Source organism: Zea mays, chromosome 3 (assembly GCF_902167145.1).
Source record: "Zea mays cultivar B73 chromosome 3, Zm-B73-REFERENCE-NAM-5.0, whole genome shotgun sequence".
Classification (NCBI taxonomy): Eukaryota; Viridiplantae; Streptophyta; class Magnoliopsida; order Poales; family Poaceae; genus Zea; species Zea mays.
This window is the reverse complement of record NC_050098.1, coordinates 5,507,192-5,534,113: the sequence shown is the minus strand read 5'-3', so window position 1 is coordinate 5,534,113 and position 26,922 is coordinate 5,507,192. Positions and strand designations below refer to the sequence as shown.

Below are 26,922 nucleotides of genomic sequence, written 5' to 3'. Positions count from 1 at the left end.
CTTTGTTCCTGGTCTCGCTCAATCAATCTCCAAGCCAATCTTGCACCTGTACATGTCTCTTGGACCTGCACTCGTAAAGCCTTTAACTGCAACTCACCAGTGTGCGGTCAGCTGCATGATGCCATAGGAGTGAGGTGTGGCTGTGCAAGGTCGCTATTGGGATCCCCCCTTGGCCTTTGGCCACTGCTCTGCTGCCCGGAAATATTTTTTGCAGGCCCCCGTCCTTGTTGCGCTCTCCCATCATTGATTCCTTTTGTTCCTTCCTTTACGATCCCAATGCGATGCCCCTCTGTGCGTACACGACGGGCTGTTTTGTTTCTTTTGCATGTGACGTCCCTGTTTTCTTCCACTAACCGTGCCAAGGATTGGGTAGCGGGTCGTCGTCAACCCGGTATCTGAAGCCTCAAGGTGTCCTGATTCCCGTACAGTGGCTAGCTAGCTTGTTCTGTTTGTTAGGGCTAAGGTTAGAAGAATGTTTCAGTGACTGTCGGGGCATTATCAACCTGGCATTTTCCATCGCCTTGGGTCCTTTGCGGAGATATTCCTGGCAAATCCCAATGATTGGCGCCAATCTGATCTAAATCCAAAACTGGGCCATCTCACCTCTGCATGCTATGTGTTACTATGTTATGACCATAATTTTTCAAGAAAATTTCGTAGTGACGTGTGCGATACATATGTTAAGGCTTACTAATTATGATGAGGTTCCTAAAAATTAGCTGTTCTTTTGTAAACGCAGAGCAATGGCACCTCCCACATCTGCACTTTACTATCGTCGGCTTCAAATTTTCAGGTAAGGTGTCGTTTCATATCTTCTCTGGTTTTCAGTTCTTAAGATCGCAGCTTCTACTTCCCAGAGTCAAATCCATCGAAAAAAAGGAATCTAACTTAGTGGGGAGCAAGATTTTAGAACACATCCCACTGACCTTTTCAAAGCATAATAACACTAAGTGGGGCAACTAGCAGCTTCTCCACCCACCCTTTATAATTATCTTTCTGCAAATGGATCTGACCAGAGCATGGAAAAATTTATCCAAAACCCAAGTGGTTTCTCTCTGGTCTTTCATTTGTTATTGCATGAAGATTAGATCCGCGTAGGTGCATGATTCCCCTAACCCTAGCAAGCAGATCAACAAAACCATCATGCCTCATTTAAGCTAAGATTAGTGCCGCCTGAAAACAGAAACCAAAAGCTTCTCCGGATCTGGCGGTGATTGCAAGATTAGTGCCGCACAAACCTGCTTTGGGCTCTCTCTGACACACTCGCTGTCAAAAAGGTTATGGCAACGACGATAGGGAGTAGCACTAGTACTCAAGTACCCTGTGCCCCCCTCCTCTTTCCACTGCCCGTTCGACACGACTCCGCTTCAGACGATGCCGCAGCAGAGACAGCGGAAGGGGGACGGACGACGAACGATCGCTTGCCAGTGAGCAGTAGGAGTAGGTACGTACGGCGGCGTACCACCCTGGGTACAGGCAAACGGGAAGCGAACACGGTAGCTGTCCGTGCCCGGGAGAGGAGCCGCCACTGACAGCAGAGGGCGTGTGCGGGGCGAGTGCCGACGCGGACTGGCCGCCTGACCCGCGTGGCAACGGCCAAGGAGGCCCTCAGCCCTTAGGACGCGACGCGCTGTAGCTGTGTCCGGCCGGGGGATTATTGGTGGTGATTGGCCCGCTTCCGTTCGCGCTTGTTCTCTGCTGCCGGGAGCCTGCAGGCTGCAGAGAGGAGGGGGGAAGTGCTCGAGCCGAGCTCGCTTTCTTCGTTGTGGTTTTGTGGACCGCGGAACTAGGCGCGTCCAAAAGCGGTAGAGTCGACTGACCACAGGACCGTCTTCGTCTTGCAGAAACCTATATTATCCAGCCGAAAGGGGGCGTAATGATTTGCCTTGCCTATATTTTCTTTGATCTCGCTGTTCTCATTGCATTTGATTCTTCATGGGGCCGTATACTCGCCTGCTTTCCTTCCTGATTATAATGTACATATGCCTCTAATGCAATACCGTCTCAATCAAATTTAGACCCCTCCTAGAGTCCTAGTTGCCACTTGCCAGCCGACTACCCCATGATGATGACTGCGCATCATTCCTTCGTTTCGGGCTTTCGGCTTCGGCATGGAGCTGTATGTGATGGCTTCGGCATGGAGTATTTTAGGTCCAGAGAGAGAGAGAGATCAGTGTTCTCATCCGGTGTTTATCTTTATTCGTTGCTAAACAAAAGAAGGAAGAGAAATTGAAACGAGAAGAAAAGGGACCGATCGGGAGGGATAGGCCCTGGCTGCATCCGCGAGACTTCTCAAGACCGAACGTGCGCGCAGATTTGTCGTACGTATAGTACTACGTAGTACGTACTGGCGCTGTAGTACGTGTAAGGGGGGCTGCTGCCACTGAGGGAGGCCTAGCTCTGTGCGTACTCCTTTGCCGTCTAGGGACTAGCTAGGAGAGCTACCACGCTTGACTACGAGCAGTCGAGCACGTACGTACAGTGCTCACCACTCGGGAATCTTTTTTTTTGGTGGCTGATGTACTCCTACAGGCTGCACAGCACAGCTTAGCCCAGGCTCCATCACTCTATTCAAGGAGCTGCTGCTGTTGTTGGTCTCATGTCCCGGCGACAAAATTCCCCATCCCTGCACCGCACCGCACTGGATTGACCACCACTATCCGACATCCGAGGCGTCCCTCTTTCAAAAAAAAAAAAAAAAACACACACACACACACACACACCTCCATTAGTCAGCTAGTAGTAGTATTCGTGAATTTCACCTCCTTTTCTCGAACACTTTTCAGTTTTCAAATACCAATATCCATCCGTGACTTGTTTTGAAGCAAGAGAATTGAAGGAGATTAAGGGGCTAGAATTACTTACTATTCAAATCATTTGCTTCCAAGTACGCCCTCGTGAGGACATGGATACCGTGGCAGTACTGTTTCTATGAAATTTTCCAGCATTGGTCAATGTCATGATCATCAAATAAAGAAGAGAGGCGTCCTTGTGATGGCCCCTTTTTTTTATAGAAATAATTATATACATATTACTCAACTTTTACAAAATTCGATAGCTAGTTTATTTGGATGCCAAGCTATTTAATTTTGAAAAAGTTAAGTGTCATGTTTCTAATTGACCCTTTTTTTATGGGTGTGGGCTCGCTCTCGTGCAGTCGCACTAGGGGGTTGGGCACTTGAGCTGAGCAGAGCAGTAAGCACCGGCCATCACTGTCACAATGTCACTCTCACGGTCTCACCTCACTCCCCTCATCCACAAAACAACGGTGACCGGCTGCCCCTGCCACGACACACAATCAACTAGGCGTCGGGACTATACATAACTCATTTTTAAAATTCCTGTCCATGTGTCGGGGAAAGAAAATAAGTACTAAGCAGTATCCGTCCTCCTGCTACCACCAATTTGAAATGAATTCTTATTATATATATTATATTAGTACAGTATAGGATAATGTATGTACATTATATAATTAATATATCTTTTGAAAATTATTAAATCCGGCTCTCCACCACTTCTCTACTCTGTGCGGCTGTGCCTGTCGTCTCTCCCTCTCTCCTCGCCTGTAGTATGTAGTGTACTTTCTGCACTTGCCGATTCGATTCCATGCTTCCATTGACGCCACGACCACGCTACATATAAGTGGCGTCTGCGGTGCCTCTCCTCCGACCCTCGTCCTCGTCCTCGCGCAGCCTCTGCTTCCATATAACTCGCTCACTGCTCGCGCGCCTCGGTGGGTGCAAACGCGCACAGGGACAGAAACAGAGACAGAGCCAGCCATGTCGACCACCACCCTGCAGCTGGTTCCGTGGCCGCCGGAGCCGGCGCGCGCCGCCGTGCTGCTTGTTGCGGCGGTCGTCTGCCTGTGGGTGCTTCTGTCACGCAGGCGGGCCGCCGGAGGGAGCAAGGACAAGGAGCGGGCGGCCCGGCTCCCGCCCGGCAGCTTCGGGTGGCCGCTGGTGGGCGAGACGCTGGACTTCGTGTCCTGCGCCTACTCCTCCCGCCCGGAGGCCTTCGTCGACAAGCGCCGCCTGCTGTAAGTCGTCAGTCGTCACACAATCACACACACACAGGGCACTTGCTCGCTTGCTGCACGTACCGTACGCACGTGCGTCGTGGCATGGCGCCGCATGACCGGTGGGTTTGGCGCGCAGGCACGGGAGCGCGGTGTTCCGGTCGCACCTGTTCGGCTCGGCGACGGTGGTGACGTCGGACGCGGAGGTGAGCCGGTTCGTGCTGCACAGCGACGCGCGCGCCTTCGTGCCCTGGTACCCGCGGTCGCTGACGGAGCTCATGGGCGAGTCCTCCATCCTGCTCATCAACGGCAGCCTGCAGCGGCGCGTGCACGGCCTCGTCGGCGCCTTCTTCAAGTCGCCGCAGCTCAAGGCGCAGGTCACCGCCGACATGCAGCGCCGCCTCGCGCCCGCGCTCGCCGCCTGGAAGGTTCGGTGCGCCTCCGCGCCGCCGCTCCGCATCCAGGACCACGCCAAGACGGTACGTACTACGTACGCCGCTCTACTCCTCTCCTCTCTGCAGCCCGCACCCGCACAGCGTCATGCTTCATTCAGGCCATCCTACAAGGCGTTGGCATGGTGGCGCGCGGACCAAGGGCGCGGCCGGTGTGCACACGTGCGCTGCCGTGTCACCACATGGAAGCCGCTATCCGAGGGGTGGGGGTGGGGGCGGCGGCCCCGTCGCTCTCCTCTCCAGACTCCACCATGCCAATTTGCCATGTTGCCATGCTCCACTCCACACACTATTGGTCTCCATGCGTCCGTCCGTGTGACTGTACTGTACGTGCGGGTGTGCCGGTGTGGTGGTATGGTATGGTATGGACCGTATGGTAGTACTGTACTACTATCTTTCAATGAAGAAAAAGAAAGATGAATGAATGGGATTGGGGGAAGTTGGGGCGAACTGCACACTGCTGCTGCCCACCTGCTCTTCTTCTCTCCTGTGACCCTCTCCCCCATTCAATTCCCCACGCGCGCGCCTTCATTACATGCCCGGTTGCCTCTGCCCCGGTGGGAGGTGGACATTGGACGACACCCCCGGTGCCACCCCAACACACGCGCGCGCGCGCACACACACACACAGAAATAAAAAAAATGTGCTTGGCAGCTGCAGCCTAGTACAGTTGAGACCACTCGGATCCTTTCTTGCACTTGTGCTGTCAAACAAAGCGCTCGCCCAGGACAGTAGGAAGAGCTAGAGAGGCTCAGGCTGCTCGTGATGGCTTGGCTCGCAGACAGACAGGCAGACAGAGAGATATCAAAACATTTGAGGGAAATGTTATTTGTGTATCACTGTGCATGCAGTACGCAGTGAGTAATGAATGAATTCTGGTGTGGCCAGCAGATCGTGTTCGAGATCCTGGTGAGGGGTCTGATCGGGCTGGAGGCAGGCCCGGAGATGCAGCAGCTCAAGCACCAGTTCCAGGAATTCATTGTCGGCCTCATGTCCCTCCCCATCAAGCTGCCGGGGACTAGGCTCTACAGGTCCCTCCAGGTATAGGAGGAGTACACTACAGAGCCTCTACGCGCTGCATGCTCGCTGCCCCTGCACTGCGCTGAATGGATCTGTTGCCACTTTGCCAGGCCAAGAAGAGGATGGCCACGCTGATACAGGGGATCATACAGGAGAAGAGGCGGCGGCGGAGGGCCGCCCTTGAGGATGGCGGAGAGGGCGAGGGCGAGGCCGGTCCCCCGCGCGACGTCATCGACGTGCTCATAAGCGGCGGCGACGAGCTCACCGACGAGCTCATATCCGACAACATGATCGACCTGATGATCCCCGCCGAGGACTCTGTGCCCGTGCTCATCACGCTCGCCGTCAAGTATCTCAGCGAGTGCCCGCTTGCTCTGCAACAACTTGAGGTCAGTGCGCATCTCTCTCTCTCTCTCTCTCTCTCTCTCTCTCTCTCTCTCTCTCTGTCTTGTGCGCATCGTCTGGCTGCACAAGAGGCGTGCCGTGATGTGCCGTGCCATCTTCTGGTAGATAAGAATAGCCATGCTACTGCTGCGCATTTAGTCACTTCAAAACTAGACGTTGTGCCATGCCACCTAACCCAGTTGTTTGTTACCTTGCTTTTGGCGCTGGTTTTTGGTATGTATGGTGACGAGGCTAATCTGCTCATCTAGCGCATTTGATGGTGATGTGCGCCTAAACATCAGCAGATGCAGGCGCCATCAGCTGGTCTGGACAAACAAAATTAGGTCTAATTAGGGCTCTTTTGGATTGAAGGGTTTTTTTTCTAAATCCTATGTTTTTCCTGTGTATTTAACCATTTTTTTTTGTAAAATTCATATATTATTTCTATGAAATTCCAGCGTTGCTAAGAAGACTTTCTGTCCACCTTGGTCAGACTTGACGCCACGTGAATGAAACGATGGGCTCAATGAAACATCTACATGTACTTGCGCGCGTCTTTACTGTTAGAGAACAAGGGTGCCCTCTCTGTTTCGGTTTCTTTCTCTTCAGGGTCCGGGGGAGGGGGGAATTAGAGATAGAATTAACCATCAGTGGCCGTTTGCTGCAACGATTCACTGAACGACGAACTGCAATGGCCAGGAGGAGAACATGCAGCTGAAGAGGCGGAAAACCGACGTGGGAGAGACCTTGCAGTGGACGGACTACATGTCACTGTCGTTCACACAACATGTAAGTAGACCCAGTTGTGGTCAAGGCTCCAAAATTTCTCTTGTCACCAGTGACCAGTGTTTATGTGCATTTTGATCCGGTTTTCCAATCAAATCTTGCATGGATTAACATATTTATTTATATAAATATGGGTGATACAATATATAGGTGATAACGGAGACACTGCGGATGGGGAATATCATCAACGGGATCATGCGCAAAGCGGTGCGGGACGTGGAGGTGAAGGGGCACCTCATCCCCAAGGGCTGGTGCGTGTTCGTGTACTTCCGGTCGGTCCACCTCGACGACAAGCGCTACGACGAGCCCTACAGGTTCAACCCGTGGAGGTGGAAGGTGAGGTTTTTGAGCCCCCACATTTGGTAGAGATGTTCATCCAGTTGCTACTCCTTTAGGCAACACCGGCATAATAGAGATTTGATGAGTGGGGCTTGCTTGCACATGGGTCCCCTAACATGTGGGTTAATTTACTCCTGTATTATATGGAGGCTCATCATGGAGGAGTTGCCCTGAACCAGCACCTAGTAAGTATGCCAGGAAAATAACAGAGACCGTCCACTGTCAAACCTCTGCATGCGTGTTGCTGTTCTTATCACGCTCAACTTTTGCTTAATTAGTTCTTGGAAACGACTGCGCTGCATGTTTAGCATTTATCGGAAAGAACTTAGTCCCTAATTATGCATTGATAGACTGCCTATTACTCTCTATTTTTTTCTTGGTCACGGTTGTTTAGAGTGTCGGATGTTACCGCGCCATTATGTAGTTATTATTACATAGATGGAGAATTCCAAACCCATGATTGGTGTCGTGGGTCAGAGCTTTGGGTAGCTGCCTTTGTGAAGCTTACAGTGACCGTGATTTGGTTCTTGGAAGCCTACTAACGCCTTCACTTGGTCAACAACGTAATGATGAACAGGAGAAGGACACGAGCACCATGGGCTTCACCCCTTTTGGCGGTGGGCAGAGGCTGTGCCCAGGCCTGGATCTGGCCAGGCTGGAAGCTTCCATCTTTCTCCATCACCTGGTGACCAGCTTCAGGTATGGATCGATCTTCTTTGGTATGTGTTTAGTTGTATAGAAGGTGTGCTCCTCGGTGTTGTTTTTGCCTTGGGGTAAGGGTTGGGGGAGAATGAGCTACTCCACCTCCTTTGGAACCCTGTTTGGAAGAGCCTTTTAGTTGTGTAGAAGTCAGTGTTTTTATTTTTCCCCTTTTCCCTTTTGCCGGCCTTTTCAGGAAAATAGGAGGAAAAACTTATTTCATGCATGGACATGAATCATTGATGGATGAGTCGTGCATTAGCCAAGTTAGCAGGAATCCAATAATTTGCGAATCGAGGTTTGGATCTTCGATCCTCGCTGCCGCAGTTGGTGGTACACAGAGCAGTCAGACTATCGACGTGGAGTGGAGGCCTCCCTCCCCTAGCTAGCTAGGGATCGGAGGTCCATCCACCAACGACGACGGTGTGCATTGCAAGGTCACTGCATGCATGCATGCACGCACGGGGGGGACCCCTACACGCTAGAGGCCCGGGGCCCCGCCCTAGGCGTAGAGCGGGCCAGGGGAGGGGGGCTCGTGTGGGGCCACACGTGCGCCATTGCCCGCCCAAGTCATACAGCACAGTAGTACGTGCACACTCGTAACCTAGCCTAGGGCTATAGCTGTCCGGCTAGGCGCGTGCGAGCGGCCGCACGAGTGCGTGGATGCTTCATGCATGTCAATAGGATGGAGGAACAACGGAGGGAGGATGCTGGGAGCCTGGGATCGGATGGGCACACGCGGTGAGGGACTGAGGCTATCCGCAACCGTTACCCCTAAATTTTTTCCCCTATATCACTTTTCCCCCCTATTTTCTCCCCTATTTTTTCATCTCCCGCAGCGGTTCCCCCTAAATACTCCCTCTATACCCCACTACCACTATAAAATATCATTTTCTATACCAACTATCAATTTTTTATGTACTAACAATTACTCGTGGACCCACAGCACAGTGTTTAGGGTGATGAACAGTGACACGCTAAATCTGAGGGGAGAGAGAAGGGGACCGACACGTAGGGGGCGCTGTAGGGGGCACCGCTGCGGCTATAGGGTGCTCCCTACGCGCCGCATGCAAGGGGAGGGGGCTGCGTAGGGGTTGCGCTGCGGTTAGTCTGAGGGTGCGCAGCTAGGACAGCTGCAGGCAGCCGCACGTGTGTCGACGCCCTCCCCCCTTGCACTGCGCACGCCTCAGTCAGTGGATGTGCATGTCCGGCTTTGTGTATGGCGATGGCAGCAGGATAGAGTAGCAGTAGTCTACTCCTAGCCTGTTTGATCGTGTCGGCTTTGCTTCCATCAGATTCATCAGACCAGATGGGTGACATGCTCTGTGCCGGGTCCGTCCGCTGCACGAGCACGCGTGCATGCAGCAGCTGGGAACGGGAGAATAATAAAATAGTAGGCGTCTCGCAGGATTGACGCTGGCTAGCTTTGACCGTATGTCTGACGACGACGACGTCCAAGGCTCCCAGCACTCCAGCAGGGTATGGCCGCCCCCCGGCCCGGCACCCAGCCAATGCTCTCTTGCCCTCTTGCTGCCACTTTAAAATTCGCTGGTGATGTACTCCTCCTCCTACTTGACTGGTCAGCGGATAAACATCGTCAGCTTCGACCCTGCATGTTAGAAAAAAAAAACGAGAAAAGAGAGAGAGAAATGCTTGACCATTTTGCCGTGCATGCATGCATCCACCATGGATGGCAATGGCAATGGTAATGGGCATCGATGAGTTGATCCCCCTCTGCATGCTACGTACTGATGCTTGCTGCTGCTGCTGCTTGTCGCAGGTGGGTGGCGGAGGAGGACCACATCGTCAACTTCCCAACCGTGCGGCTCAAGCGAGGCATGCCCGTCAGGCTCACCAGCAAAGACTAGCTAGCTAGTCACTACGACCTGCTTGTGCATGCCATGCATGCAGATTTCAGTCACGTCATATGCAATATATATTGGACCCTGGAGGTTGCACGTGTACAGAAGAGAGGATGCAGGAGCTAGCAGATGATCGGAGGTATTTAGGCAGACTGAAATTGAATCGACCGCGAAGAGTAGCACACTACTATACCACGAGTATGATCTGTAGTAGTAGTAATAAGAGGAATATAATATCATTAGTGTGGTAGTATTTACTTATTATACTACTCTCTCTTTTCGTTTTTATTTATCGTGTTTTAGTTTAAAAATGAACTAGCGAGGTTAGTCAATAGGCGTGCATGCATGGCCCATCATGGTCATGGATATATAGGCCTTGATGGTTATACTAGTATAAGCAGTAGTGTTATGTCACAAGGGATTACTGGGATCTGGGATGATGATCCACAATCCCATCTAAAACGAAAAGAGTTAATAAAGATTGTTAAGTTTACTGCTGGGAGCCTGGGACTTTGACTACTACTGAAAAATGTTTGTCTTCTCGTATTGCATGCTGCTGTGTTGTTTGAGGGCAGAGAGTATAGTATATGCTGCAGAACGTGACGCACAGCGTATACACGGAGGTATTAGCAAAGCGTGAGATAAGGGGCTGGATATATAGGAAGGCAAGCTGATTAGAGACCGCCTAAAATAAGCCCTACGTATCGCTATCGGCTTGGAAAATCAAATCTTTTTTTCACGTTTAAACTAAATATATAAAAAATGCTAAAATTTTTAATAGTAGAGTTATTTTGAGATGTGGAATATTTAAACCGGGATTTCTTATATTGTTATATTAGTTAGATTTGAAAAAGGAAGTACTATGTATGTGCACATGTCCATGGAGAGGTGAAGAGATGATGTGATAGAAATTGATATGGATGGAACGGATTGTCGGAGAGTGACGGAGGCAATCCAGCCCAGCCTTTGCCTTTGTTGCGTGATCCTGCCTTCCTGCTCCTCCATGCATCATGCTGAAGCTGAAAAGGAAGAATAGGAAGAAGAAAAAATGCTGTCCCTCTACCTCCACCTCCACGCGGCTGGTGGAAAAGGGTAAATGCAGTTGATCCCTTTTGGGACGCTTTCAGCCTTTTCATTGAATGAAGAAGAACAGATGAGCGCAGACAAGGCCCCCAGTAAACTCAGGTTGCCTGCCATTACCAGCAGCGGCCAATCAATCCACCCGCTCTCGCGTGTGTCAAGATCCTCTCATGGTTACGCCTCATATATACCAACCAACCATTAGCATACACCCACGCAGATCATCCCCTACCAACCGGGTCGGTTCCTTCGGTTTCTGAGAACACATTAGTTCACTAATGATGGTGATATCGTTTAACCACTTTCACCCATGCTCGATTAGCTTTGGTTGAGTGTGTATGCTATGCTATGCTATGCAATGCCCCCCATGTGCCTTTATATATGCGTGTGTTCTCATGCTATTGGAACCTTCTTGCTTCGTTCTCCTCTCAGGCCAGGCCTCTCGCCAAGACGATTGCTGCTCACGCCCTTTCGGCAAAGGGCAAATAAAACCCAACGCGAATACGCACGCAGTGTCTGCCTGGCCCGGACCAGAAGACCCCTGCCCTGCAGTTCCCCTCCTGCATCCCCAGCGCGAGCGACACCAGCTTTTGGGAACACCGACACAGGGCAGAGCGCATGCATGCCCGCACCGCCGCACGCTTGGGTGGCCTCATGGTCCAGCCACATGTGGGCGTGCCCGCCCCCTTGCTCTGTCCTGCCGGTCTGCCCTGCACCAAAGCTGCACGCAACGAAAAAAAAAAAAAAAAAAAAAATCCTTCAATGGAAAACGCTAGGCTCTCATTTCCGGCAGCAGTTCGGCTCAAAACATGGCTCCAGGAAGACATCAGAAATGGAGGGGCCTCAAACATGGCATGAGTCGTGGGCAGATACAGTACCCAACAGATCGCACGCAGGCACAGGATACGGGAGGTAGCAGCCAGCAGACAACACAATCAAACAGTACACAGCATTCAAGGCCTCATCTAACAGCTTAGCTAGGGGTGGTAATAGATCGCGATCCAAATGTTTCTTCACAATCCTTTGAGACCTTACTTAATTTTAGTTTTTAAAAATGGATAGAAATATAGTCCGAACCTAATCCGACCCTTATATTCCATAGTGTAAATTTAGAGATCGTTACAACCTCTACTTCCCACATGTAGTCCTTTCAGAACAATAACATCTTCAGAACTAAACACATCTCTTTCTTACCCATCTACGAAAAAAAAATCAACTCGCTTGATTTTACCAGACAGTTATGGGAACAAGCTTAGTAAAGGCTTTCCTTCTATATCAAGAGCAATGTAAACAAATGGTATAATCTAAACAACAGATGATGATGATGATAAGATCTTCACGCAATCATGCAGGTAATTTCTAAAATCCAGAAGCTATTGATACAGACAAAATCCAGTTTTCAGCTTAGCGTTGCAGATAGCTCCGATTGACAGATGTATTCGATACGGGACAGCAGCGATGACCACAACCCCATCTTCTGCCAGATCCTTGCTTACCACATGCTATAACAGAGCTATTGATTTCAGACTGCGATTTTTCAGGGATGAACATTGAATTATGCTGCATTGAAGTAAAAAAAAATGACTAAGCGAAAGAGGTAGATATGGGACAGGGTCTGTCCTTCTGAAGTTCCCAGTCCCCAGCTGACAAGGACATTTCTTATATCTTCTGAAGAACTCGAGTCAGTAATAATAGTATGATAGTAGATGCGTGTCAAAAGAATCCTATGCTGGGCAGACAGCAAATGACACAGCCTGTATAGCAGTCCAGCAGGAAGCATGTTCATGAACCATTACCACCACATATTTCATGGAGACCCCCCAAAAAAATCTTCAGAATATCTACCTAGAAGATGTGGCCATAACACACCCTTCCTTGATATACCACATCCTATAACTAGAAGTTACCTTACTACCCTAACATCAATAATGGTGTGCATTATCTGCCAGCTTGCCTACCAGAAAAGGGGGAAATCCTACTTAACTAGAAGAAAAACAATTCCATGTGAGATCTGACAAACACGATGCAGAAAGAAAGGACGGGGGACAAGAATTGTGGACCAAAAGACGTTCCGTTTTGCAAAACTACACAGTATGTCAAACTTATCACCATTGTTCTACTCTCCCCATTCCAAATTATAAGACTTTCAGGCTCTTCAAAATACACTATCTTCACTATGTATGTAGACATAGTGTGTATCTAAGTGAATAGTAAGAACAGTGTATCTAGAAAAGTCAAACGTCTTATAATTTGAAATGGAGGGAGTATCATCCAAAATGAAGAGTAAAAATGAGCACCAAATCATGGATGGAATGATGTTTACTACAAATTCTTACCTCTGATGTGAGCTAATTATGGGCAATGCTGTCAATCTGAAACTATGGCTAAAAATAAACTAATGATATTGCAGGCATGATATCATGCCACTTTTCTAGCATCGAGACAGGTCAATATCCAAGAGTATGTGAATCCATCATTACCGAATACTAGCCAAAATGTAAAGCATTGCTCTTATCAGTGCGCCAAAACAACATATCCATCAACAAACAAACGTAAAGCATTGCTCTTAGCAGCAACTAAGCATTTGAACGTCAACTCCACGATCGGCCACCCCCATACCCCCTATATCTATCACGGTAACCTGCAAAAAATTGGGAAAAAATCCAATTCATTCAGAAATCAATGGCACTTCAGGAACAAGACTTTCATTTGGGAAACTAAAAAACAGATATCCAATAGCAAACTTACCTGAAGATGGAGGAGGTGCACCACGACCCATAGCAGCTAATTCAGAGCTGACCTTTTGTCCAGCTTCTTCCAGAATATTAATAAGTTCCTTGGCAAATCTGGCATTAGCTGCAGTGAAAAAGGTGTACGCTGTTCCTTTTGCACCTGCTCTGCCAGTTCGACCTATACGATGAACATAATCCTCGAGTGACCCCGGAAAGTCATAGTTAATGACATACTTCACATCCTTGACATCTGTTTTCCAAGGGAAAGAAACGTGTATCAATTTCCTCAGGAAATATAAGATGTATCACATCTCAAAGTTGGGCATACCTAGGCCTCGAGCAGCAACATCAGTGGCCGTCATAATAGGACTTTTCCCTGACTTAAATTCAGAAAGGACCCAATCCCGTTCTGCTTGGCTCTTGTCACCATGGATAGACAAAGCAGGCCAACCATCCATTCGAAGCTGTCTAGTAGTCTGATCGCATCCCTTCTTGGTGTCCATAAATATTAAAATTCGGCTACCATCCATTATATCCTCCAGTAGATTAACCAGCCTTGTACAAATAAAAGTATCACTAAGACATTGTTTGAATAATGTGTATGAAATGGGGAAATTTTGTAGAAATCCTACTTGTTATACTTCTGACTCTCAGATAATATCTCTACATGCTGAACAATGGCATGATTAGCCTTCAAGTCTTCAGAACCAATAGTGACCTGCATCATATTAAATTCAGCAGTGTTGACATACAGTAGAAATGGAAAGATGCACTGCAAAATGTTGGGTGGACTATAGCAAGTACCTTGTATGGGTCAAAAAGGAAATTCCTTGCTAGCTGCTCAACTTCCTTCGGCCAGGTAGCACTCCAGTAAAGTGTTTGGCGATCTGGACGAATCTGAACTAACAGATAAGGTTTGGCATCACGTAAAACAATAATCAAAATTTATATTGCACAGATTAATGAAAGTAACTGGCATATCAATGTAGACCACTAAATTCATCCAGACTGACAAAATATAGCAGGGTATTTAATTACATGTATATTCAACAGGGGTGAGAATAAATATGAAATGCACTACATCCGTCCTAAAAAGAATGCAATTCTAGGTCTGGTCAAAATAAAACTATCCTCAATTTGACTAACTTTATAGAAAACAGCCTCAACATATATCACTTCAAATATGTATAACGAATAAATACTATTATTTTTTATACAAATTTTGTCAAACTTTAACACAGCATTATTCTAGAATTGCAACCTTTTCAGGAATCAGGACAGAGGCAGTAACATTTCATGTAGCAGCAAAAGCGTACCTGAGAAACAATTTTCTTAATCTGAGGTTCAAATCCCATGTCTAGCATCCGGTCTGCTTCATCTAAAACAAGATATGTGACCCTTCGCAAGTTTGTATGATGTGATTCAATCATATCAATTAGTCGTCCTGGTGTAGCTATAACAATTTCAACACCTGGAAGAAAAAATAACACAAAGTTAATATGATTAGCGCAATGCTGTCAATTTCCCATCCCCCAAAACTTAGTTACACCTCGTCCATGCATCTAATGAAATTTTGTGATATTTAGTATTACACAGAAAAGAAACCACAGCCAAACAGTATACTACAGTACAATTATGACATATAGTTATGGAACAACAAGTTTTCCTTTATGCAGAGGGAGAAAGAAGAAACCTTTTTGAAGATCACGAACTTGTGGACCTTTTGGCACACCACCATATATGCAAGTACTTTTTATCTTTGATGATGCACCAAACTTGGTTGCTTCTTGCTGTATCTGAACAGCAAGTTCACGTGTAGGAGCTAACACCAAGACAATTGGACCATCGCCAGGGGCTTCAACAACAACAAAATTGTAAGTGTTCAGAATTTTTAGCTGGAGTTCCCAAAAGATGGTTGAGAAGGAAAAGCATTGGGGAAACAAGTTCTCACAAAGAATAGGCTGCGCATTCACATGAACAATGGCAGGTAAAAGGTAAGCAAGAGTTTTCCCTGATCCTGTCTCTGCAATGCCAATAAGGTCGCGGCCTCTCAATGCCATCGGCCAACCTTGCGATTGGATAGGGGTAGGTTCCACAAAACCAGCTTTTGTGATCTCTTGCAACACATATTCTGAAACCACAACAGTCAGCATCCAAAGCTATAAATATGCAGATATGAAGGTCCCACACAGCAGAAAAGTGCAATGCATGCTACATGCAAAAGGAACACTGCCCAATTTAAATGATCCTATCATGGATAATTTACACACAGAATATCTTAAGTACATAAACTAATACATATAGGACAATTCATACAAGATAATTGACCCTGGAAGACTCTAAACACCAGCTAGTTACGACACTACACATGATCCATTTAGTACAGGCTAGGTTCCCCATTTCTACAGTATACAATTCAGATGCTTCCTCAACTTAACTCAAACTGCTTTGAGAAATGTGTGTTCTCAACTCCAGGATCTAATGAAACAAAGAATCCTTCAGCTCAGTATGTCCACAAGAATATGCCCCGACACAGTTATTATTGTTTTCTTGTCAATATTTTTCTCTCAAAAAGTTCCCGTTCTGTCTGCTTCCACTTACAAGTAAAATCATCAAATCCTACAATGGTTTGCATAGTAGCACCATTCACACTGATGCCATGGCGTCACCTAGGCGCCGACTAAGCGTCCAAGCGGCAAGCAACAGACGCCATGGTCTGCTGCCTCACCACACCCAGCTAGGCGGGCACCTGACTTAGACGACGCTAAGGCACAGGCTCCCAGGCCGCGCTGCCCCGTCGCCTAGATGCTGAAGTGGTTTCCAATGATCCATATGTGTAGCTGTTTTCTCTTTCTTTCCCATGCTACCGCCGCTGCTAGCACCACCAGACGCAACTCTGGCTGTCCTGCTCCAACTCCTCAATCCCTAGGCCAACCACGTCACACGCCCCCGCGCCCGCATCACCTACGCAGCTTGCCGTCCACGCCGTGTGAGCGCAGCAGCGCCGCTCCATCACCTGCAGTCCCCAGTTGTGCACGAAGACAAAGTCCTGGCTCCTCTGCTCTTCCTTGTTGGTATTGTCTTGCTTGCCTAAGCTGTCTGAGACTGTATTGTCTTGCTTGCCTAACTTGGTTGGTATTGCTTGCTATATGTTGCTTCAACATCGCCACAACCACAATTTTAGAACAAGAACAACAAGGATTAGGAGAAGAGGAAGAGGCTGAAATTGACTTTGTTGCTCCTGGTGATCTACATATTGAGGATGACTATGGCCAAGCTCTTGCTATAGATGATGAAGCTGCTGCAACTGCAAGTGATGAGGATGTGGGCGGCATAAATGAGATGGACTTAGATATTGATTAGGCCTTATGGGCTTAGGGAAGTATGCCATATTTATCAGTTATTCAATTTATCATGTATTTATTGGACACATATAGTTGCTTGCTCCTTGCTGGACCTATATTTTATTTCCTAGTATTTGACATATCATATATGTTCATGGTTTTTAAAGCGGTATGGCGAGCCAAGGCGTTGGACCACCGCCTGGACGCCTAGGCAGCGCCTAGGCGACGCCTAGGCGAGGTAGGCGGGCAAGGCACCTAGGCGTTGGACCTCCGCCTAGACGCCTAGGCGACGCCTTAAAAAAGGGTATATGTTGCATACTTGCTGCTGGGCAAACTCGCCTCGCCGTGGCGCCATGATAACCATGGCCATCCATAATGAAAACAATCATAGGGACACACTTGTAGACCAAGACATACAAGAATACACCAAGTCAGGAATCAATGTATTTGCTTCCAAGACATAAGATTAGAATGGTAAGGGCCTTCTCCGGTGTCAGGAAATCAAAAGCGCCCCCAGGCACACTAGAACACACCTTAGTAACCGGGAACTGGGAACTTAGCCACGTTCCTCGTTCCGGGAACGTTCGTTCCGTTTCGGGAACATGGGAACAATCTCGTTCCAATAATGTTAAATCCTAGTTTTAGTAGCGTACCGCGTACCACGTTCCCGTTCCTCGATCCCATCGATCCGGGAACCTGGTTACTAAGGAACACACCATAAGTCGTTGCCAAAGGCCATGTGCCTTTAAAATTCAGTGCCCTACCCGGTTTTCCTTGTAAGTCTTATAAAGTGTATACAGTTTCTTTGAATGGAATCACAAAAGTGATGAATGGCGACCACAACTTGAAATGCAACCGTATAACTCTGTTTATGTGCATGTGCCGCCATGGTATGGCTTGGACATACTTGAACACAATGCTCTATTGTATTAGGTGCTTATAGTCTGAGGGCTGCACGAAGCTCAAATTTAGTTGCATCAACACAACACTAAACTAACTCATGTAGTAGGATAAGATTTTGCGGTCTGAGTTTAGTGTCATAACTAAGCAGTCTAATCAAACATTCGACGAACACCATCACCTCCTGATTCATAACTTTTTACTTGTGTAGTTTCCGAAGGCAACAGCAGTCTCAAAATCATTACCTGGGAAGCCCACATCACGGAACTCACGCACCGGCTTGGGCACGTCGCGGCCGTCGACGGTGATCTCCCGGCGGCGGCGGTACGCCTCCACCTCTTCCTCCGTCATGCCGGCCACCGCGGGTGACTCCACGTAGAAGTTCTTCTCGAAGCGCGGCAGCCCATCTAGCTCCGAGGCCGCCGCGGAAGCGTCCGCCTTGCTCGGCGCCGAGAACGCCCTCGACCCGCCTCCGAACGCCCCCTCGCTGGATGGAACACAAGGGGAAGCACAGTCACTCGCGTCGGCCGCGGCCAGGGCTTAGGGTTCAGACTTTAGAGCCTGACCGTGGGGCGGTCAATTACCTGCGGCGGTCGCGGTAGGAGCCCGCGTCCGCAGCGCGGCCGTCGTAGCGGCTCATGGCGGCGGTCGCCGGCGGCGAGGAGGATGGCTAGGGTTTAGGCGCGCGAGAGTATGGACTATGGAGGAGCCGCGACCGGTAGGGTTTGGTTCGGTAATTGGGCGGTTGGCGCGGTGGCCTTCGGTTCCGAAGATTCCAGGAGCAAGCAAAGCAACACTCCAGGAGATGAAATTTATGATTCGAAATGAAGCCAGTGAAATCGGTGGCCACGAGCGGAGGAGAGGCACGTCGAAGGCTCGAAGAGTTTCAGTCGAGACGAGGCCCAGAAAACGTTTTCCTGGAAATACTCCAACGCAGTTGTTAAACGTATTCGCTCGGATACGTTTTGCTAATGGCAGGTGGGGCCCGCAAGTGCCACGGATAAAGGTGGGGAAAAGATCTTTGACGGCTGTGTTATCCAGTCCAGTATCCTCGACGGTCGACGCCGGCGCGAGCAGCAAATGGCCACCGCGGCGGTGACGATGACCATGGCGACGCACAACCCCCGCGCCCGCGCACCCCTCCGCGTCTGCGCCGCCTGGGACATGAACCCGGGAGCCGCCACCGTGGCCACGCCCAAGCCCTCCAAGGCCAAGGCCAAGCCGCCGCCGCCGCCCGCGACCACAACCCCGGCCCGCCCGCCTCCTCTGACCCACGCCGATCTCTTCGCGCGCTCCAGCGAGGCGCAAGGTATCGTCTCCTGTCCTCACCATATGCCCCGTGCTTTGCTTGGCGGCCTGAAGTTTCTGCGCTTTTGTGTGTTGTGTGCCTGCAGTAAGTAATAATGAGAGGGCACCAAATCGATGAGCACATTCGTAAATTCTATCGTATAAGGTTAGTGAGAGTTTGAAATGAATTATGTCAGGTAGGTTGTGTCATTGATGAGTGAGAAATGCAATTGGCTGTATTTTTTATTTAAGATAGACACCATGATATCAGAAATGGTTATGCAGGCCTCAGACATGGAGTCGTAATTCCTTATCTGCTGAAGCACCAGCTTAAATCAGCAAAGGCCTGTATACACAGACTCCTAGCAATTGGGCTGTCTGTCTTTAGAAGTAATAGGATCGGAGTTTTCATTGCCCCAACTCAGTGCAGATTTAGTGGCCAGTTAGCACTCCATAGTACCTGCATGTTTGGTTCAGTCCTCCAATAAACCGTTGATAGCATTTCCATAAACTCCCCCCCACCCCCCCAAGTTTGCACCTCTGCAGAACTGAAAGATCTTGTATATCTTATTTGCCACTCCACCTTAAGGAAAGAATAGGGATGATGGTAACTAACTAATCCGATGTGTTCAACCGTTGATAGTGTCTGCCTTTTGCAATTATTCCTCACCATAAGCTTCATGTTTGATCTGTGATTAGTATGGTTCATACAGGAGGGGTGAAGAAGAGCACATATATGGGCTTTGAGAAATGGTGGTTGCCACCTGCGCCAGTGGTGAAGAAACCCCGATCGCTCTACAGTGCGGTGTCACTGGCTTACTTGGGAGACTGCATATATGAAGTGAGAGTCAGGCCGTGTGAACACTGATGTACAAGTGTACTAGTTGTCAAGTTGAAGCTTGCTTTCCATAGGAAGATCTGATTCTTTCTCTTTTGGTGTACAGCTTTATGCTCGGAGGCACTTCTTCTTTCCACCTCTGAGCATCAATGAGTACAACAAACGTGTGATGGATGTTGTGAAGTGTGAGTCACAGGTATGGGTTTTGCCTATTCTTTTTATTGGCCAAAACTCCACATGCATTATATTAATTATATGACTCGATGTCAGAATAAATTCTATGATGTGGTAATGCTAAGCATTTGTATCGTGGGCTATTGGTGTATCTTCTTTCCTATATGTTGTTTCACTTACAATCTTGTGGTTATATGGTTATACTTTCAGAATTCAAAAACCTTTCTGTTCCGTCTGTTGCTTTCTAGTTTTCCTTTCTGAATATATCCAATTCGGTGCAATGATGCGTTGTTCAGAAACCTTCTCTTTGTAACTGTGTGTTTTCCTCACTCTAGGACCTTTTGTTGAACAAGCTTCTTGGAGAAGATTTTCTAACTGAAGAAGAAAGGTGAATATTAGATTGCTAAACTTATACAATTTATGCAACATTACCAGGAATATAATTTCTACAGAGAAATGTTCGACGGTAGTCTTAAGATGCATGCCTGCACTTTTACGGAATGTTAGCATTTTGACATTTGTCAAGACTAGCATAGGTATTTGGATGTTACCGTATTTGTTTTTGGGAAAATGCTGTATCTCTCTACTTTTTCTACACTGTCCAGGTCCAGGGCCTCGAGCCTATTCAGTAATGAGCCTTGAAGACGTACTTTGAGTTACATGATTAAGCACATTTGTAGGGACATACTTCGTTGGGGGCGGAATATTGTTAGCAGCAAAACTCGCACCAGGAAGCGTGCAGGAATTGCTGTCTACAACCGGGCATCTTCACTCGAAACACTAGTGTGCAATACTCTAACACTGTGTATCATTCTATTATAGCTGCAATTTTTTAGACTAATTGCCACGCTGTTGGTCTTGTTTTCTGTTAGATTGGATATCTTTACCTCACAAATTTCAAACGGTTGGAACAACTGATGTTTCAATTGGGCTTCACAAGTGGTGCCTCATCACAGCATATTGCAGACGAGCTGCGCTCAAGTTTCCAGTAAACCATCCCTGGCCGATACGTACTATTTTCGAAGTCTTTTAGGAGGAGCGGTCTTGCACTAATGAACTGTCTTTGGCAGGAAAACAACCCCCGCTTCGGCCACACCTCCACAACCTGCAACACAGTGAACAGGTCTGAGGTGTAACGGTATTGGATCGTGCTCCCACAAAGGTTATCTTTAGTCTTCGACCCTAACGACGGAGAAAGGACGCAAGAGTCACGGCGTATTCAGATGCAATAGCGAGGCTGGGAGCAGATGGTTAGCGAACACCACCACCGTATATTCATCAGCATGTTTCTGCGAATGGAGCAACATAGATATGCTCAAACTCTGAAGATATGCGAAAATTAAGACTCAGAATGTCTGGGCTGACCTGGGGTTTGCGAGTAGGATAGCTTGATGTTTGCAAAGAAGCTCGAGTGTGGGAGATAGGCCCGACTTGGGGTGTTGTAATCGACCTAAATTCGTGTAGGTAATTAACCACTTCATGTTACTTGTTGCCAAAAAAAAAGTGATGATTCTGCTTGTACACACGCCTTGTTTTTTTTTCCTGTTCCCTGTGACTTCTGTTGAACAGCAAAAGCTATGAGCGCTAAGATGCTGTGGGAATGAATAGAACAAAATACCAAACCTGTGGGCGTTACTATAAATCCAATTGATCCAATTGCTTCATTCGGGGTAGTAATTTTACAAAGCCCAGTTATGGGGATACATTGGTTTCAAAAAAAAAAACTCGAAATTCTCCCGCCTATCCACCTTGAATTGGATTGGATTTGCTTCGAGCAGTCAGTCTTGCCGAAGTTTTTAGGAGTTCTCCGACCTCGTAGTCAATCACTCAGTCTCGGAGACACACATTGCCACTGCGATGGCCGCCCACCAGGACTCGGCGGCATCGGGGAGCGGGCCTCCTCGTCGTCCTCGCGTCCTCCTGGCAGCCTCCGGCAGCGTGGCCGCCATCAAGTTCGAGGTCCTCTGCCGCAGCGTCGCCGAGTGGGCGGATGTCCACGCGGTGGCGACCGCGTCCGCGCTGGAATTCATCGACGTGGCCTCCTTCCCCGGCGGCGTCCCTCTCTACACCGACGACCAGGAGTGGTCTAGCTGGAAGCGGGTCGGCGACAAGGTCCTGCACATCGAGCTGCGCCGGTGGGCCGACGTCCTGGTCATCGCGCCGCTCTCGGCCAACACCCTCGCAAAGGTACGCCGTACGCACGCCAGCTGGTCATCGCGCTCGCCCTCACCGGTCGCCGCTGACAACTCTGCCTGCTGCCAGGTCGCCGGCGGGCTGTGCGACAACCTCCTCACCTGCGTCGTGCGCGCCTGGGACTACAGCAAGCCCGTTTACGTCGCGCCGGCCATGAACACCTTCATGTGGGGCAACCCCTTCACGGCGCGCCACCTCGCCGTCCTGCGCGACCTCGGCATGTCCGTCGTCCCGCCGGTCAATGGCGCGATGGCGGAGCCGTCGGAGATCTGCAAGACCCTCATGCTCTTCTTCGGTCCGCAACATCTTTAGCAGTCGCCAAGCTCCTCAGTTCTTTGCTCCTTTATGTATGATGAGATGTGTCCCTTGCTTGACCTAGCATAGCAATCTTGCCACAAACCACGGGGTAGAATTAGATGGCAATTGTTCTACGCAATGCTTGCAATGACATCATACATGGCAGTGGAGCGCTTCTCGTCTTTCATTTCCCCGTACAGATCGTCAAGCACCCTGAAAACCTCCTCAGCTTCAGACGGCGGCGCGCTCCAGGCCGTGAAGGCGAACACCTTGTTCCTCACTTCAATCCAGCTCTGCCCCGGATTCTTCCTCAACCCTGCCTCCTTCATCGTCATCCTCACCCTCTTGGAGTCGTCCCACATCCCACACGCGGCGTACAGGTTTGTGATCAGCGTGCGGTTGCCGGTGGTTGCCGTCTCAGCCTGCAGAACTTTGGCCATGGCAGCTTCGGCCAGTGCTGCATCCCCGTGAATCCTGCAGGAGTTGAGCAGCGCTCCCCACACGCACAGGTCAGGCTTCATCGGCATCGTATCAATGAGCTCACACGCGCCCCTCAGCAGGCCAGCACGCCCCAGGAGGTCAACCATGCAGGTGTAGTGCTCCATGGTTGGGGAGATCTTGTGCTCCCGCACCATCTGGTCGAACAAGCGGCGGCCCTCTGCGACACGCCCTGTGTGGCTACACGCAGAAAGCACGGCGACAAACGTAACGCCGTCAGGCTCAATCAGAGCCCTGGTCAAGTCTTGGAACATTGCAAGGGCTTCGTCACACATACCATGTGCGCCATAGCTCCCGATCATCGAGTTCCATGAGATCAAGTCCCTGCTCTTCATCCCGTCGAACACCTTGCGCGCAGTAGCAACCTTCCCGCACTTGCCGTACGTGTTGACCAGACCGTTCTGCACCAGCGAGTGCCGGTCTAGCGCTGCTTTGATCGTGTGGCCATGGACCTCCTGACCCAGCCGCAACGCCAGCAGTTGTGTGCAGGCTGAAAGAACGGTCGCTAATGTCACCGCGTTCGGCAAAAGCCACTGTTGCTGCATTTGCCGGCACAGCTGCAGTGCTTGCTCCATGTCCCCTGATGACGCGAACCCGCCAATGACAGCGCTCCAGCTCACGACATTGGGCGCGACCATGCCGCCACACTGTTCCATCTGGGCAAGCACACCGAGAGCCTTGCCGCACAACCCGGCGGCGGCGTAGCTAGTGATGAGCGCATTCCATGTCACGGCGTTCTTCTTCGCCCCGGCATCCCAGAAAACCTTCTCAGCTTCCTCCATCTCTCCAAGCTTGCCGTACATGCACACCAGTGAGTTGGTGACGAACAGGTAGCCATGGACGACGCCCTTCACAAAGCCGTAGGCATGTATCGACCTCCCTCTCCCCAGTGCAGGGCCGCCGGCGTACGGGCACGCCGAGAGCGCCACAGCGACGGCCTCGGCATTGCCCTCGCACCCGCTGCGGTGCATGGCCCCGAGCAGCCGAAGAGCCTCCGGGTGCCTCCCGCACCTCGCGTGCGCCGACAGCAGCGCGGTCCACGTCACGGCGTCCGGCCGCGCCCCGGCCGCCACCATGCGCGCGAACGCGACCCACGCCGCGTCGGGGTCACACCCGGCGGAGTAGGCGGAGATGAGCGTGTTCCAGGAGAGGGTGCTCCTCCTCAACGGCAATGCGTCGAACACGCAGCGGGCCTCGGCCGCGCGGCCGAGCCTGGCGTAGGCGGCGAGGACCTGGCCGGCGACGTCCGGGTGGGTGTGGAGGCCGAGGTGAAGCGCGTGGCCGTGTACGACGGCGGCGAGGCGCCAGGAAGGCGCGGCGCGGAGGGCGAGCGGCAGCGTGTAGGAGTTGGGCAGCGCGGGGGAGAGCGCGCGCATGAGGCGGTAGAGCGCTAGCGCGAGGCCCGGCCGGGAGCCGGCGATGTGGTCGCGGAGGAGCTTGTTCCATGGGACGGCACTGTCAGTCGGCGGGTGGCAGCGGATTGGCTGGTCCACGGCGAAGGCGGAAATCAGGCGGCGGCTGCAGCGCAGAGCACTTGAGGACGCGCGAAGGAGACGCATAGAGATCGATCAGCGTATCATGCCCCTGTTTGTTTCGGCTTTTCGCAGCTTCTGGCCACCAAAAGCTGATGCGGATTGCCAAACACTCAGCTTTTCAGCCAGCTTCTATAAAATTCGTTTGGGTAAAAACCATTCAAAATCAACATAAACATATAATCGGTTGAGTCGTCGCAATAGTAGTAATCCGTCACTTTATAGATTCTGAGCCCCATGGATAACTTTATATTCCTCCGCACGTAATCCTAATGATACCCAGATTCTCTACACAGTCAGATTCTCCCCACAACTAGATTCTCGGAAAAGCTGATCAGAAAAAAGCTTAACCAAACAGGCCCCATGAGGTATGCTAAATTATCAGGAACCAGCTCAGTTTCACAAGAAACTCACAAAACAACGACGACGACAACAACAATAACACAAAAAGACGCAATTCTGTGTCGACCATTTATAAAAGATGCCACTTTACCATGAAAATTTTGATCTTCCATGTTGACCACTATTTCTGAAAAAATTGAACTTTAATCTATACTATATTTAAAGCACCAGTTTCAACGGTCGTCCCGCGACATCTTTTTATAAATAACCTCGTAAAATATTAAAAACAGTGCAAGAGATAGGGTTTGAACCCATGCGCTAATAGAATAAGGGCAAAAGACACTTGGTAAAGTTGTCTAACCAGTAGAACATCATGATCAGATATTTTAAATATTAAATATAAATTGTATATATGTATATACATTTTTTATAAAATTAAAAATATATAATTATGTCGGGCCGAGGCTACAACCCAACCACAGCACGACGTTCTTGGCTCTTGCAAGCATTAGGTCGTTTCGGAGACCACATTGACGCAATGGACTCCATGGTGTTTGAGGTTGCTGAATTGGATAGAGCAACAATGATTGTCACACTAACAGTAAAATGAAAGGTTATTTGTTAGTTTTAAACATTAGTAATTGCTACGAAGTAGCATAATTTATATGTAGCGCATCTAATTTTTATTGATGCTTGACTTTAGCGATCACTCCATATTTTGATCTATCCTTTTTTAAAGTTCGACTTCATGTGACTTATTTTAGAAACTTGAGCTCACAAACTTTCTCTTATTTGGTCTCTATATGGTGGAATTATGTCATTTTATAATCTCTGTTCGTTCAGTCAGTCGTTGTAAACTCTTATCTAATCGCTCACTTCATTGGTCGTGTTGTACCAAAATATATTGCATGGAGTAAGCAATAACATCAGTTAGCCAAATCAAAAAAATATTATACAGAGAGCTGAGACAATCAATAAAAATTTTGAAATTTTTTATGGATAGTTTACGTAGGTATTGTTGTAAGCCGTTGCAACGCACGGGCAACCGACTAGTAATATTGTAATATCTCTATTCTTGAATATTTGTCGTCCGCTAGTTTATTTTTGAACTAAAACACAACAAATAAAAAATAACAGAGTGAGTATCAAATACCATAAATTAAGGACCTTTAACAGAAAATAGTGCCAAAAAATTACAACATGTCACTTTAATCCTAGCTAAATTTAATAACAATATAACTAAAAATATTACACCATCTAAAAGATTAGTAATTCTTAGTCCATCAAGTGGTGCAGGAGAGATACTACATGGACTCTATGAAAAAGATCAAACATGACCAACTTTGACCCATGGGATGGAACCACATTAGGCTCACCACAAAATCCTATAAATGATTAACCGCATCTCCTAAATTGAGTATAATCTACCTTTCAAAGCAACAAACGACACATCATTTGGACTTCCCAATCAAGAGTAATAATTGTTTTACTACAAACTATCAGAAGTTGAATAGATTTCACGACCACCTAGGACCCAATGCAAATTTTTATAAAAGGATTAATCATATCTCCTGAAGTTGGTATGGTCGATATAAGGACCCTAGGACATGTTTAGCATAGTTCTGCTTCACTCCATAACATCTCTAATCAAAAACTCTCGGTGGAACAGGTTTGCTCCAGAATTTATATTGCTTTCTCATAACTAGTGTCAGTGGTGGGTAAATAACTCCAAACTCCATGTCTAGGTTGTGTTTTAGAGTTATGTCGGCATTTCGGACCCGGGGGGTCCCTAGACCGACGAGTGAATTTGTCGCTGCGTGCCCCTGCCCAGATGGGTTGGTGCGAGATGGAACACAAGAGGTGGGACAAGCCTTGTATTATCCTGCACCAGGGTGCTCGTAGTAGGGGTTACAAGCACGTCGCGAGAGGGAGAGAGAGAGAGGGAGTCCGTTCGTTCGCTCCTTCCCCCGCGCGAACCCCCCTCCAGGATGGCCCTGGACCTCCCTTTTATAGACGAAAGGAGAGGGTCCAGATGTACAATGGGGGGTGTAGCTATGCGCTAACGTGTCTGGCAGAGAAATGCCTAAGCCCTATGTATATGCCAACGTGGCTGTCGAGGGAGAGCTTGAGCCCTGCGTACATGATAAC

General features: G+C 48.9%; 5 protein-coding genes across 5 annotated transcripts; 3 read left to right on the top strand and 2 right to left on the bottom strand.

Moving 5' to 3' along the window:
• Nucleotides 1–3,685: 3,685 nt before the first annotated feature.
• Nucleotides 3,686–10,049, top strand: LOC100384722 (putative cytochrome P450 superfamily protein). Its single transcript, NM_001177193.1, has 8 exons — nucleotides 3,686–4,036; nucleotides 4,155–4,494; nucleotides 5,359–5,508; nucleotides 5,598–5,876; nucleotides 6,571–6,660; nucleotides 6,808–6,993; nucleotides 7,574–7,695; nucleotides 9,476–10,049. The coding sequence occupies exons 1-8, from the start codon at nucleotides 3,780–3,782 to the stop codon at nucleotides 9,561–9,563; spliced, it is 1,512 nt and encodes a 503-aa protein (NP_001170664.1). The 5' UTR covers nucleotides 3,686–3,779; the 3' UTR covers nucleotides 9,564–10,049.
• A 3,040-nt stretch (nucleotides 10,050–13,089) lies between these two features.
• On the bottom strand, nucleotides 13,090–18,364 carry LOC100274281 (uncharacterized). The gene is made up of 10 exons (NM_001148645.1): nucleotides 18,198–18,364; nucleotides 17,859–18,100; nucleotides 15,321–15,500; nucleotides 15,063–15,224; nucleotides 14,686–14,840; nucleotides 14,174–14,266; nucleotides 14,002–14,087; nucleotides 13,698–13,924; nucleotides 13,386–13,619; nucleotides 13,090–13,278 (listed from the first exon to the last, which is right to left on the bottom strand). Exons 1-10 carry the CDS (start codon nucleotides 18,251–18,253, stop codon nucleotides 13,229–13,231), a joined length of 1,485 nt encoding a protein of 494 aa, NP_001142117.1. The 5' UTR covers nucleotides 18,254–18,364; the 3' UTR covers nucleotides 13,090–13,228.
• A 242-nt stretch (nucleotides 18,365–18,606) lies between these two features.
• Nucleotides 18,607–21,432, top strand: LOC100193763 (uncharacterized). The gene is made up of 7 exons (NM_001279875.1): nucleotides 18,607–18,922; nucleotides 19,614–19,741; nucleotides 19,845–19,934; nucleotides 20,248–20,300; nucleotides 20,593–20,695; nucleotides 20,785–20,900; nucleotides 20,983–21,432. Exons 1-7 carry the CDS (start codon nucleotides 18,694–18,696, stop codon nucleotides 21,029–21,031), a joined length of 768 nt encoding a protein of 255 aa, NP_001266804.1. The 5' UTR covers nucleotides 18,607–18,693; the 3' UTR covers nucleotides 21,032–21,432.
• Nucleotides 21,433–21,550: 118 nt separating this feature from the next.
• Nucleotides 21,551–24,459, bottom strand: LOC103649619 (putative pentatricopeptide repeat-containing protein At1g17630). The gene has a single exon (XM_008675358.4). It carries the CDS (start codon nucleotides 24,457–24,459, stop codon nucleotides 22,534–22,536), a length of 1,926 nt encoding a protein of 641 aa, XP_008673580.1. The 3' UTR covers nucleotides 21,551–22,533.
• Nucleotides 21,728–22,553, top strand: LOC100284145 (phosphopantothenoylcysteine decarboxylase). The gene is made up of 2 exons (NM_001157042.2): nucleotides 21,728–22,099; nucleotides 22,175–22,553. Exons 1-2 carry the CDS (start codon nucleotides 21,770–21,772, stop codon nucleotides 22,415–22,417), a joined length of 573 nt encoding a protein of 190 aa, NP_001150514.2. The 5' UTR covers nucleotides 21,728–21,769; the 3' UTR covers nucleotides 22,418–22,553.
• Nucleotides 24,460–26,922: the final 2,463 nt, after the last annotated feature.